At 33.2% G+C, this 14,976-nt stretch overlaps 2 protein-coding genes and 1 pseudogene across 2 annotated transcripts; 2 read left to right on the top strand and 1 right to left on the bottom strand.

The window, feature by feature from the left end:
• The window catches only part of LOC111042813, a 7,571-nt pseudogene extending 6,743 nt beyond the window's left edge, over positions 1-828 (top strand).
• Positions 829-11,319: 10,491 nt separating this feature from the next.
• Positions 11,320-13,220, top strand: LOC111042812. Its single transcript, XM_022327509.1, has 3 exons — positions 11,320-11,536; positions 11,603-11,680; positions 12,079-13,220. Exons 1-3 carry the CDS (start codon positions 11,320-11,322, stop codon positions 13,218-13,220), a joined length of 1,437 nt encoding a protein of 478 aa, XP_022183201.1.
• A 164-nt stretch (positions 13,221-13,384) lies between these two features.
• Positions 13,385-14,740, bottom strand: LOC111042811. The gene has a single exon (XM_022327508.1). The coding sequence runs from the start codon at positions 14,699-14,701 to the stop codon at positions 13,385-13,387; it is 1,317 nt and encodes a 438-aa protein (XP_022183200.1). The 5' UTR covers positions 14,702-14,740.
• Between the last annotated feature and the right edge of the window lie 236 nt (positions 14,741-14,976).

Here is a 14,976-nt window from a genome sequence, read left to right as displayed (position 1 = left end):
AACAATTCTGATTGCAGACTCGACTGCAACTCGTCCCCGTTGAACTTCTCCAATAGTTCGGACCTGAACTCTTGCCATGGTAAGTCCAACGCTCTCATGGTTCCCCACCATGTTCCTGCCTGTGCCTTCAGCTGAGGGGCCAAAACGGTCACCCATCTAGTCTGAATACCAGTTTTTTCAAGTATTGCCTCGGCCTGAAGCAAAAACCTCACTGGGTCTTCCTCCCTCTTACCGGCAAACTCTGGTATCGACGCACGGGCCATATTCAACTCATTTTGAGGAATGAGCAGGCTATCCGGGAAATGCACGCGTTTTCCACCGGAAAAACTACTCCGTAACGCTTCCTCATGATTTATGCTGGGCACTTCGCCGGACACTCCAGACAGATTACCGAAGACTCCGGACTTTTCACCGGACACTCCGGACCGGTTACCGGAAACTCCGGAAACACTTCGATTTCTCGGGTTTTCCCCGGTCAATCTGCTCCGTATGTTTGCCCATCGGCTTTCAAAACTCACGGCTCGAGTTGTGACCGGAAGATTTTGACTTTCGTCCGGGCGAATCTGATTTGCTCCGGATATATCGCTGGTGGATGGTTGTTGGGTACTTTCACGGTATGAGCTACTTGATTGCTCCACCCGTTCGGTCGACCTAAGCTTTTCTTCGGCTAACTCCCGCTCCAAGCGTTCCACGCTCTCGCTGAGAGTAGCGATTGTCAGTTGCTGCTTGTCGACCGTTGTTTCCAACCTCTCCAGCCTATCCAACATCTGCTCCATAAACTGGTTTATCAAACTCTTTTCAGAGTCGACCTCATCCTCCCCAGTTTGAACCTCCGATGTTTTCCCTTCCGATACCTGGGCTGACGTCAGTTTCCCCAAACCGTACTGATCCTGGATCCATATTTTCCTTAGCTCTAATATATTCTTCTAATGCTAAGAGTTTATCGGCCATGGACCCCCCGGTCTCAATACCACGTTTCGATAATTCCCTGTTAATATCGACAATATTTAACTCAATAAAGCGTTTAGTAACCGTTGTGGAGAATTATCTAATTAAATTACGATGGATAAGAAATTACGTAACTCAGGCTATCGCTGGTAGAGATATGTACTTTCCAATCTATAAATAGCCTAAATCAAGTTTAGCACTGTAGGAATTACGCTAAATTATGCAAATTTTGCTACAATTTACCACCTTAGATTGGACAAGCCCTTAATATTTTACTTATAATAAAAAATCAGAATAAAAAATATTAAGAACCGGTATGATCAGGACACCTATTGTAGGTTCTTTTAACCCGATGTGTGCTAATTTATTTTAATTTACGTAAAATTATTTTTATTAAAATTAGCACTTACCTACTGCGCCACTGTTGGTGTAGGAACGGATTTGAGGATAATACAACAGTTGTTAACTTGAAACGTCGATTAATTATTAATATTGATATTAATATTCATTGATATTTGATATTTAATAAATACAAATGTATTTATTAAATATCAAATATCAATGTACAACTTTATAAGTGCCACGACGTGACGGCAACGACGGACCGGCAAAAGCTGATCCGTCGTCCGTCGCTGGCCGGGCCGGCAAGACACAATCTATCAGTGATAACAGTGATATCGTTTTGCACTCATAAGTTTTTTTTAATTTTTGGCATTCTCTTTCCTCTTTGTCTACGTGGTTGCTTTCATAAGGCTCATCTTTAATCCATTTTCGCCTGTACCTGTTTTCAAGATTCAAGTTAGCGGATTATCTACTTTAATTGATTGATACTGTTTCGACCAAACTGCTACTCGTAGACAACAGGTACGTCTTATCACTACTAACATCAAGCCTTATCGATACCACTCCTTTATAATACCAGTCAGCTGTTTTTCTTCAGTGACTTAAACGCTAGGCATCATCATTGCATACACTATTATTATATTATTATAATTGTTCTATCACTGCTGTACTTTTGGTTGCATAACTTAATATTTCTGGGAACTCATTAAGTCTTTTTCTTTTTCTCTCCACAATCATCATCAATGGTTAATACACCTACTCCAGCAACTTCTAGACCTACCACAAGAGCCAACTCTGCTGTTCCTTCATCTGGAAAAGTTCTCAGAGATCCACCCCCACCGTCTTCACCATCTGCTCTCCTCTCGTCTGATGAGTTTCACCGTGCCATTCGTGATATTGTCAAAGCTCAGAATGAGACGTTGGAACAATGCAAGAATCTAAGCGTTTCTTTCAACTCAAAATTTGATGAGTTGAAAGCTAGTGTTGACTCAATAACTTCGCAATTGGGTGAGCTAAGCTCTGAAACTGCCTCTCTCCGTGTTGATCTAACTTCCCTGGAAAGGAGAGTTACCACCGTGGAATCTAATCCGACTAACGTCATGCCCAGCGATAATGTTAACCATGTGCCAAATCTGCTTCAAGAACTGTCTGATCGCGTAAAATGCTTGTCCAACATCGTCGTACATGGTCTACCTGAATCCACCCGACTACTACCAGCTGACAGAATTTCTGATGATATCAGGTGTATTAATGAACTTATTCTACCTTTTTCACTGTCTTTACCGCCCAATCCTAAACTATTTAGGCGTGGGCGCGCAAATGCGGTCTCTGACAAACCACGGCCATTAAAAGTAGTATTCCCCACCAAAGAACAAGCTCTCCAATTTATTAGTGATTTCAACACCAGCAAACATTCAACTGAGTCAAGCAATAACCTCAATGCAATACATATCTCTCGCGACCGTACCACTCTCGAACGTCAAGAAATCCGCCGCGTCTACGAAGAACTCGATAAACGCAAGAAGTCAGGAGAACTCAACATCTCAATCAGATACAAGAACGGGACCCCACGCATCGTCCAAAGCAGTCAGGGCATCAATCAACCCAATCATCGTAGTTCTTCCTCTCAGTCAAAAAACTAAGTTACCCGGAATGCCCCTTCATCTCCCCGAATCACCAACACACAATTGAAAATAATGATAATTCTTGCCCTTATTGTATTCGAGCTACCTCCACAATTAATTACGCTTTTGAATTTATTGATGCTCACTCTAAGCCCCCCCTCTCCCCCAATTGTAATTTTTCTCCCACAAAGTCAAATAGCAATGTAAACCTTAAAATCTATTATCAAAATGTACGTGGCCTTAAGACTAAGCTGACTAATTTAAGATGCGCTGTCCCTATGTTTCTTTCTTACGAGATCATTATCCTTACAGAAACTTGACTAACTCCAGACATAACCGATGCGGAACTTGGTCTCGACAGATTTAAAATATTTAGACTAGACAGGAACCCTGATAATAGTCCTCATTCTCGAGGTGGTGGTGTTCTTATTGCCATAAATACCTCTCTTACCTCGTCTCCAGTCATGTTAAATCACCTTAATGTTGAACAAGTTTTTGCTATTCTATCTCTTGGCTCATCCACACTTTTAATTGGGTCAACATATTTACCTCCGTCTAGTTCACTTTCGGTCATCGAATCCCATCTCTCAACAGTGGAAAATCTCATAACAACCCTTAAAGCCACCTCGACTATAATTTTTGGTGATTATAATTTGCCAGGTATAACATGGTCATCCGGTAATTTAGGTCTTTCAGCCACTGGAGTATTGTCACCGTCATCTTCACTCATTATAGATTCCTTCTCTTTTCTAAACTTCTTCCAGCTCAACCATACACGCAACTGTTCTGGAAACATCCTTGATTTAGTGTTTTCTAGCTCTAATAATCCATCAGTCCTTAAAGCTCCCTCGGCTTTAATTAATCCTGACCCCTACCATCCTCCATTGCTTATCAAATTCTCCTACGTAAACAAACCGAGTATTGATGTTACCCATTCCTATTACGACTTCAAAGCTGGTGACTACGAATCTATTTCGAATTTCTTCAACTATTTCAACTGGGATGCCACTTTTTCTAATTACTCCATAAACGATGCAGCCACAGCTTTCAATGATGCAATTCTAAACTCAATTAAACAATTTGTCCCCCAAAAAGTATTTAGAACCTCAAAATTTCCTCGTTGGGTTTCTCCCTCCTTAAAAACCATGATAAAAAATAAAAAGTACGCTCACAAATTATTCAAGCAGACCAACAGAGCCTCTGATTACTCAGTTTTTTCTGAGCTAAGAGCAAAGTGTAAGCGCTTATCTCTCTCAGACTACAGGTCATTTATAAGTAACACCGAAAACTACCTCTCTTCCAATCCATCTTATTTTTGGAAATACACTAGAGATCTGAAGCAACACTCTTTAATCCCATCTTCTGTACACCTTTCTGGTGTAACTGCAGATAATCCATTAAGCTCCGCGAATCTATTCTCCAAATTTTTTTCTTCAGTTTTCAAGCCCCCATTACCCTCCAATTCTAGCAATAACTCCAAAAAAATGTACTCATATGATCTTCCTTCTAACTGCTCCTTCTCATGTGATGATGTACTTTCGGCTCTTCAATCGCTCAAAAACAATCATTCGAATGGACCTGATAACATCTCTGCCAGATTGCTCTATAACTGCCGAAACTCCCTGGTTTTTCCTCTATTCATTCTCTTTAGACGCTCTTTAAGTGAAGGAATCTTTCCAACCGTTTGTAAAACATGCTCAATTACCCCTATCCTGAAATCTGGTGACCCATCTGACGTGTCCAATTATAGGCCAATTTCGATTCTTCCCCACCTTGCAAAACTTTTCGAATCCATTATTTACTGTTCCATTAAAAGAAGTCTCAACCACATTATACATAACAATCAACACGGCTTCAGACCCGGAAAATCCACCGTCACTAGTTGCTTAGCATTTACCACTTACATTTTGGACAATCTAGAAACTGGTTCTCAAGTAGATGCCATATTTACTGACTTTAAGAAAGCCTTCGATACAGTAGATCATGGTCTTTTATTAGATACAATTGATAAGCTCGGTATTGGTAATCCTCTCCTCTCCTGGTTAGGGTCCTTTCTAACATCAAGAAGACAATTTGTCTCCATCGGGGAAGCACATTCCGAACTTGTAACCATACCTTCCGGTGTACCCCAAGGTGGTCATCTTAGTCCCCTTCTTTTCATTCTATTTATGAACTCTCTCAATGATTGTTTATCCTTTGTTAAAGTCCTCTTATTTGCCGATGACATTAAACTATACCTAAAAATAAACTCTCCATCTGACTGCCATTCCGTACAATCCGACCTTGATACTTTTTCAGATTGGGTAAGACGTATTAATCTTACACTTAACATCGATAAATGCCACGTAATGTCCTTCTCACGAAGTAATTCACCTCTCCACCACACCTACCTCCTTAATGGTTCTCCTCTTAATCGCATATTTCTTGTTAAAGACCTTGGTATCTATCTCACGCCCACGCTCTCTTATGACCACCATATCAATACTATTATCGGTAGAGCACTCAAAATATTAGGATTTATTAAACGTAATACCGCCAATTTCACATCTAGCTCTTGCCTCCGTATACTGTATTTCGCCTTAGTTCGCTCCGTTTTAGAATATGGAGTAGTGATATGGCACCCATACCTAGCGCGCGATGAACTGAGACTAGAACGAGTACAAAACAGATTTTTATCCTATGCTGCCTTCAAATTAAAAATTAAACATCCCCTACATGATTACTCACTCATTTCCTCTAATCTTCAAATCCCTTCTTTAGCCTCTCGCCGCGTAGGGGCTGACCATCATTTCATCTCTTCACTTCTTGAGGGATCTCTAGATTTTCCTGAATTGCTCTCTTCAATCTCTTTCCGTGTTCCGTCTCACTCTACTAGAAATCATTCTCTTTATCAATTACCTTACCACCGCACTTCCTATGGATTCAACCACCCTCTCCACAGAATGTTACGCAGCCTCAACTCAGCCTAGTCTCCCACATTTTTACCAGATATTTATTTCATATATTATACTATAGTTTTTTTTTTCTCACTTCTTTGTTACTATATTATTCAACTGTTTTTGTTATATTTAATTTTACCAACAAAATATTGTACTTAAATCAATGCCTGTCACAGCGTAAATCAATAAAATAAATAAATAAAAAAAATAAATACTTCATCTGGCGTGATAACAACATTCCTATAATAACTCAGTAACACTAAACCATTCAGACGATCCTGTTTGACAAACAATTCAATAAAATGAAATTAAATTAATCAGGTTAATTAGAATTTATTGTTTATACATAATTATATTATTGTATATATATTATATATATAATATATAATATTAATATTGTGCAGTCATAAGTCACACACGAAAAGTGCCCTCTATCTATGAGTTATGACCGTTCTACGTGTACGAAAGGTTCCGTAATTCGACGAGAAGATACGTTTACGCTATCATACACCTTGCCACCTTGAGCACTATAATATAAATACATACATACATAAATCGATCATAATATAGACAGGGCTTGAAACCGATTGAAATAATTTCGGTTTCGGTTTCGATTTTGAATACCGGTTTTGAAAATATTCGGTTTCAGTTTCGATTTTGAATACCGGTTTTGAAAATATTCGATTTCGGTTTCAATTTTCAATACCGGTATTAAGAAATTTCGGTTTCGGTTTCGATTTTCAATACCAGTTTTGAAAATTTTCGATTTCGATTTTCTATACCGGTATTGAGAAATTTCGGTTTCGGTTTCGATTTTAATTTTTTTTTGATTTAAATTTTTAGTCAATTTTCAATCAGTTTATTAAAATGTTGATATTGATTTCGGTATTGAAATCAATTTCATACCCTACTTTTTGACTAAAATTTGTTAAACAATAAAAGCTTCTTGACTAAATACTATACGTCATTAGTCATTAATAATAAGTAATAAATTAATAATAATATTAACTATTAAGTATGTACTTAATAATGATCATTATAGTATAATGAGTAATATAGTATGGTTAGGTTAGGTTACTATGCCATCTATGGACTAGAGTATCTAAATATTAGTACAGAATATTATCTTAATTCTTAATCTTTAATTATTAATGGTTGCATCAATACAGCCAAATAATAGTTTTTTATTAAATTCAGTATTACAATTTTTTAGGAAATATGTAATTTTTTACAAATTATTATAATTATACACTATTGTCTATTATCATATAATTATTAAATTATATCAGTATCTACCTATTAAGTTTATTTTATGAGTTTTTATTGAAAATTTAAATAATAATAATTAATTAAAATGTTACTTAAAACAATTCAAAAAGATATGAATGTATTCATATTAGATTTTAAACTTGAACAGTTAATTTTTTGAAATTGATTTCTTATTAACGAATAGCAGATACATATGTTATACTAAATAGTCTAAATTAGCCTTTGAAAAATTTGTTTTACCATCTAGAAGTTATCGATCATATATATCCAATTCCTAGAAATTCCAATATCAGAGTAATTTTGGCAACTTGTACAACATTTTATATTAGTTACTATTGGATAAAATTGTGTATGGTCACACAAAATAATTGTTTTCTTTATAAGTTTATTAAAATAAAACCTTAAACATAAATAACAATACAATTTAATCATTTAATGACATAATTTAAATTTTTCATTGCTTCTAACCAGCATGATTGCTTCTAAAAGTTCTGGATCTAATGATGTTCTCAAATCAGAAACAACAAATTTCAATCCAGAAAAGCTCCTTTCTACACTGACCTGAAAATGTAATAGTACAACTTGTAGAAGTTCAAATATAATCACAAAATAAATAAGGTAAAACATAAATAATCATGTAAACCTGAGTTGCTGGAACTGCTAAGACTACACTTGCTAATTGATAAAGTTCTGGATCTGTTAATTGTCGTGTTTTCCAATATTGCAAAATATCAGCAGTATAAGAAATGCGCTCAACATTTTTAAAACCATTCAATATATTTAATATACTTTCAGAAGTTACTGTTAAGGACGAGGCAGATGAATTTGATGTAAGAGAAGCTTGTGATGATAAAAAATCTTCAAATGGATCTGTAGAGTCTTGGCTATTTTCAATAGTACTCTCAATGGTTGATTTATCATTAGCTGAAAATAAAGTTTAATACAGGACTAACTCAACTACTTTACTTAAAAAATAACTGTATTATATACAATTGTACAGATTATTCTTTTTTTAAGTAAAAATTTATTTATTCCTATTTAAATGTCCAATAACATAAAATATCAACATGATTTATTCAGAATTTCTATTATTTTATATTTAGTTTATATGAGAATAATATTCATATCACCTTCAGTGATGTATTTAAAACAAAATTGTTGATAATTTATCCAGGAAGTAATTTAATGTATTAGTCCGTTAGAATTCTTAAATATTTAAAACATTTAACAACTAAACAATTTTAACATTTTTATTGAGTAAATAATTAATATGCATTCATTTTTTACCGGTAATTTCTGGAAATTCATCAATAGGAGAGTCTCTATTCTTTAAGAGAAGTAATGTCTCCCATGTTTCGACAAGACGAGTTATAGCTATTTGTTGTTGTTCAGGAGTTAATAAACACTGGTATCGAGGATCAACAAAAATTGCTAAAACAATATATGAATCTATTGTTATTATGTATGTTTAATTATTAATTATTAATTTGATGTATTACGTACCTGCTAAAAATGTGCTGTTTGATAAATAATTTTCCTGAATTCTTTTATCCATCAAAGATTTTATTTTTTTGGCTAATATGGATCCATTTGTGTTCAACCCATGAGTGGATTTTAACCAGATGGCATAAAAATCACCAATTGTTAAATTTTGTTTTTGCAATGCAAGTGTTGCAGTTTTCACCGGATGTAAAGCATTTACCTGAATAACATTTTTAAAAATTAACAAGTGCAAGTAATTACAGAATACATTTATAAACCAAAATATATATATATTATAAACAGATTAATTTGGCACCCAAAATAAGTATTTTTATGATTAAAAGAAGATAATTAATATTTTAGAAATTAATATAATTAAATAATTAACTAACAACACTTTGTATAGACTCCCATTCACAGTTTTTTAGATGTAGGTCTGGGTTAGTCTCCTCGTGTGACAAACAGAATTCTTTGAGTTCTAATAACCTATAGAGCATGTTATACATTGAGTTCCATCTGGTCTCAATATCGATAATTGCATATTTTAAATTTTTCCTTTTCAGCCAACATGCATATTTGGGAGTTCTTAGTTTCTTTACAATCTATAAAATAAAATGTTTATGTATTAAATAACTAAGAAAATGGAGGATAAGAAATAGATATTTTAAAATTACCTCTCTAGCTTTGGGAATGCAATTAGATATGGCTGCTGATTTTATACCACCAAGTACACACAATTGTAATGAGTGTACAGAGCATCTAATACAGGCTGTTATGGATTTTGGTTCCATAGCAGCAACAATAATTTCTTGTAAGTTATCTAGATATAAATCAAATTACAATATATTATTATTTGAATTACGAACAGAAAAAAACAAATAAAAAAATACTATTATGTTTTAAAAACCAACCATGATCATCAACTTCTTCATTAAAAAGTTGATTTACTATATCATTTGTTGATAGTAATGTTCCGTCTTCAATGGCATATTCATCAAGACTTTCATTGTCTTCTGAATCCACAAAATTAATCAAATCCTCTTCAATATGTGGTGCTTCAGCTTCACATTCATCATTCATATTTACAATTTTACTTAACTTAACCATGTTTGAAGCGTTATCACATGTTATTGTAAAAATTTGTTCTTTTCTCATGTTGTAAATAGCCAATACATCAAAAAGCTAATATAGGAAATACAATATAATTAGTACACAATATGATAAAATACTATGTTAATATAAATTAAGTATACCATTTTTTTTAAGTTTTGAGCAGTGTGCTGTTCGTTAATTTCCCTCGTTGCTAGGGTAGCCAAACAAACATTCATGTTTTTTATGAACTGAATATTAACTCCCATTATGGACCGGTTATGACGTTTTACACAATCAATTTTCAAGCTCACTAAACTATTTTTGATATTTTCTGTTATTTCATTAATAATAGTTTTTGAAGCACAAAAAATATGTTTTTTTATATTCTGGGAGTTAATAGTAAAACCTAAGATTTCAATCAAAATACATGAAATAATTAATTTAGGTACATATTTTAATAAATAATTTGGTGGTATACCTTCACCAATAGCTTGTGTCAGAGGATTCAATATTTTTTTAAAACCCGAATCATTGAATATGGTTAAAGGACGGCCATTCACGGTTACCATTTCTGTACATGCTTGCAGCGATGTAACTTTATCCAATTGTACATAATGACTTTTTTTAAGGACTGTAATCATGCCATCTAATGGACCTCGTTTCTATAAAATGAAATGTATTTTAAAAATTAGAGCTAGTTAAAGAAGATTAACAAGACTTTGTTCAACTAAATCAACACAATCAGGTATACTAGCTAACCTACCCAGTCTTGTAAAGTACCTATTCAACAAGAATTTTTCGCAACAATTTGACATCAATGAAAAATTAAAAATAATATTGTTTTCGCTGAAATAATATTATAATCATATTAACTCATGAGTATGGAGTATAATAGATACATTTTTATAATAGTATTTAAAAAGTATTTTTACAAGACTGTACCTACTATGCATACAATTGTAAAAATGTTTTGTGGATAGTTACCTATGTAAAATATTTTGTTATTATTATTTAATAGGTATTTATTACCTTCGATGAAAGTTGAATAGTTGAATCATCTGATGGACGCTTTATATTTTGAACTTTATTATTTTTGGTATCTTCCTTAGCTTGGTCCAATATTTTTGCTTGATGGGAATGGAAACTCCGAATGTGGGTTTCCAAATTAAGACTATGACGTCCTTTCATGAGTGGTTTACGACACCCTTGAACGGTGAAAGTCGATTCATCTTTTTGGTGGTTGTAATCAAAAAACAACTTACTAACGGGATTGGTTGTCTTTCTGCCCATTTTATTAAAATTTAAAGTTATAGTTTATAACACGTATAAGAGTAATGAATAAAAACTCGCGCACTGCACAAAACAATATTAATAATATTATTTAACAATTATTAACAGTGAGCAACAACAATAGATCCGCGCCGTCCGCGATATAACGATTCAGAACTGCACGCAGCGTCGCAGCACTGCGGTGGTAATAATGATATTCATATTATATTGATTAGTTTAGTGTACTGTTATCAATTAGGCCTTATCACTACTTGGTGGTCCAGAATTCAAAAATTATCCACAGTAATACAGTATTCCGTTACTAGTTTATTTAATTAACTTACATTTTAAAAATGCCTACGTTGTGTTCAGTATTTGATTGTGTTAATAAGACAACCAATAAACAGTTTTCATTTTATCGTTTTCCCAAAGCTAGAAAAAATGTTGCATCCGATATAAATGCACTTTTGTTGGCACAACGCAAGTCATGGCTTAATGCACTACATCGGTCTGATGTAACAGATATACAACTGGATCACATGAGAATTTGTTCACTTCATTTTAAAATGGGTTTGTTATATTTACAAAAAGATAATAATATATAATAACAAAAAATAAATTTATTGTGTTGAGTAGGTAAACCAGCTCATTACAGTGATACGAAAAATCCTGATTGGACTCCTACCTTAAAAATGGGATACATAAAAAACAGTGGTAGGTATTCTATATTTATTATGACCACAAATGATATAGGTATATCCATTAAAGGATCCCTAGCACGAAAATTCTATGGGCATTAACTATTAAAACAATTTTAGAATTAGTCATTATAAAAGGCAACCCAAAGTAAGAGTAGGCGTTCAATTTACATGAAATGATTTTTATTAAAAATTATGTCCTAACATTGCTAACATTAAAATTACAGCCTCCATAATAATAAAATATTATTTAGATATTAAATCCAATATTATATTTTATATATTAACATAAAATAACAAATATATACATTATTCTTATTTTTGAAATGTTTTTTAAAATACTGTTGTATGGGTGTATTATTTCATTAACTACTAACTATAAATATTTTACTTATTAAATTGATTTTTCCCTAGGTAAAGCTACAACTCCAAACCTACAGAGATATAAACGGGCTGAAAAAAGACTATTGTTAAAGCCAAAACAATTATTCGAAGAATCTCCGAAAAACAACTTCAATGAGCAGCACAATGAAGAAATTAATGATGAAATTATTAATGATGAAACAGGAATTTCATGCAATACTGAACTCACAATGGCAAATATTTCAGGATTAGAACTTTTGAAAGATAAGTGTGATCAGTTAGAAAGGGAAGTAAATTATTTTAATTTTTCAGAGAATACTTTTTTGAATAGGCCCACAATGTTTACATATTATGCTGGGTTAACAATGGATGTATTTAAATTAGTTTTAGAGTCAATCAAACCAGGGCTAACAGCATTAAATCAGAGACTAACTGAGTTTCAGAAATTATTATTATGTTTAATGAAACTGAGGTTGAATTTGCCTTTTAAAGACCTGGGTTTTAGATTCAATATTACAGGTGCAACTGCATCTATGATATTTAGAAAAGTAATCATACTATTAGAACACATGTTTAAACGACTAATCCATTGGCCAGCTTTAAGAAGTACTATGCCCCAATCATTTTTCAATGTGTTTGGCAATTCTGTTGCTGTAATTTTAGATTGTTTTGAAATTACAATAGAGAAACCATCCAACTTAAAAGCTAGAGCACAGACCTGGTCCTCATATAAAAATAAAAATACGGTTAAATATTTAATAGCAATAACACCACAAGGGAGTATTTCTTTTATATCTGAAGGTTGGGGTGGACGAACCAGTGATAAATATATAACTGAAAATAGTAACTTGTTAAACAAAATACTTCCAGGTGATGTTGTATTAGCTGATCGAGGATTTACAATAAGTGAAAGTGTTGGATTTCACTGTGCAACTTTGAAAACTCCAGGATTTACAAGGGGTCTACCTCAATTACATCCTTGTACTATAGAGGAAACCAGAAAAATTGCTTCTGTACGTATACACGTAGAACGAGTAATTGGTTTAACTCGTTCTAAATTTAAGATTCTCAATGGTCCAGTTCAAATTACTACCCTGAAACACCAAGATGATAGAACTTGTCTTTTGGATTCTATTGTAACAGTTTGTTGTATTTTAACAAATATGTGCAATTCAGTTGTACCCTTAAGTTGAAATAAACAGTAATATTATAATTTATTGTGTAACTTAATATTTAGTCATATAAACAAAAAAAATTAGAACTTACTTTTTATATTTTAATAATTAGTTATGATGACAAAATAATGAGACTTGACTTATACATATAAAAAATAAGGAGTTAATAATAATAATAATGTTTACTGACACTGTGCACATTTCCAAGTTTTTGTTGAAGGCTTACGTTTTATTCCTAAACAATTGTAATGGTACCAAAGATTTGGACACCCTTCTTTTGTACACATTATCATTTTACCTCCTGTATTTTTTTTACAGACACAATATTCATATGTAAGTGTATCACTGTGTGTTTCTGTAGGTTTTATTTCAGTGTTTGAAAAATATCTTCCTAATAATTCTGGAAGAATGGATTCATAAAAGAACCATTTAGATTTATTTAATATTTCATCTTGTATGTCAGGGTCAATGTTGATACGTTCTATATAACATTCAATAGGTGACCAAACAACAAAATCACCATACTGAGTGCCACACAATAGCATTTGAGTTTGAAGCTGATGGTAGTATTGATGTTTTTTACTTAGATGACCATTAATTAAATAAGACATGCTTCTTATTTCACCACCTTGACTTAGGGAATGTGGACACTTTATTTCTAAACACCCTTTCCCACAGCAATCACAATTTATTATTCCGTCGGGGCTGGCTCCAAGATATGGCAAACTTGGATTTATAACTAAGCCTGAGTTATCCATAGAAAAATTTATATGGTGATTTTTATTTTTTTCCATGTATAAAGCTTTTGCATCTTCTTCATGATTAATCCCCCATTCAGTAGCGATACTTTTAAATATGTTCTTTAATGGATAACATATTGATTTAAGGAGGGATTTATTTGAACAGGTTGATTTTACTGAACATACGTCTTTAGCCCTAGATGCAGTTATACGACCACTCCTGTATAAAAACCAATTTTCGGTTTTAGACTGCATTTTTGTAGAGTTTTCTATTGAAGAACAGTCTTCTGAAGTTAATGAAAAGTCCAGTTCTAAACCTACACATTTTAATTCTTCTAGGTTTAGTATGGAATACTCATCTTTATAAAGATTTGCAAGGCTTTTTGGAAACTCATTATTAACAAATTTTAAGTTGTATGGTTCTACAACTCTTAGTATAGCAGCATTACTATTAGCTTTTTCAAGGTTTGAAAGAAAGTTTTTAAATTCCTGTGGATCATTTAAAGTTGTTTTCAATTTTTTGGTAAAATCAGACTTAGACTTAGTATTCCGCTTTGGGTTTTGGGGAAGCATAGATTTGGGATGGTCAAAGTTAATTTCGCTTATTCTTTTGGGATCTGCATGTTGATTGGATGGAATTACCCAGTAAGCTGAAACATCTGTCACTGACTTGCCATTTTCAGATTTCTTTAGGTAAACAAATTGTAAATAAAAAAGTAGTGCTCCAACATGCGAACAACATTCACCTAAGCCAGCCATACATGTGCAATGTGCACCCCAAACACTTCCACAACTCTTCAGCACAAGCCAAGGCAAGAGTTTTGCATCATTCATTCTTTGAGAATGAGCCACCTATAAGCACAGAATGAGAAGAAAAATTTTGAGCGTAAGCGGTAAGCTGAAGTAAATCCATATAAAAAAATACAGTTACAAAGCAAGTAGTAAAATAGTTTCAAAGCAAGTTTAGCAAGTAGTAAATACCAACAGAAAATCTAAAGCCAAGGTTAGTACTAAGGGCCAGTTGCACCGTCTAC

The sequence above is a fragment of the Myzus persicae genome, unplaced genomic scaffold, assembly GCF_001856785.1.
Source record: "Myzus persicae strain clone G006 unplaced genomic scaffold, MPER_G0061.0, whole genome shotgun sequence".
In the NCBI taxonomy this organism is placed as follows: Eukaryota; Metazoa; Arthropoda; class Insecta; order Hemiptera; family Aphididae; genus Myzus; species Myzus persicae.
The sequence above is the reverse complement of the archived record's forward strand: the minus strand, read 5'-3'. Positions and strand labels throughout refer to the sequence as shown.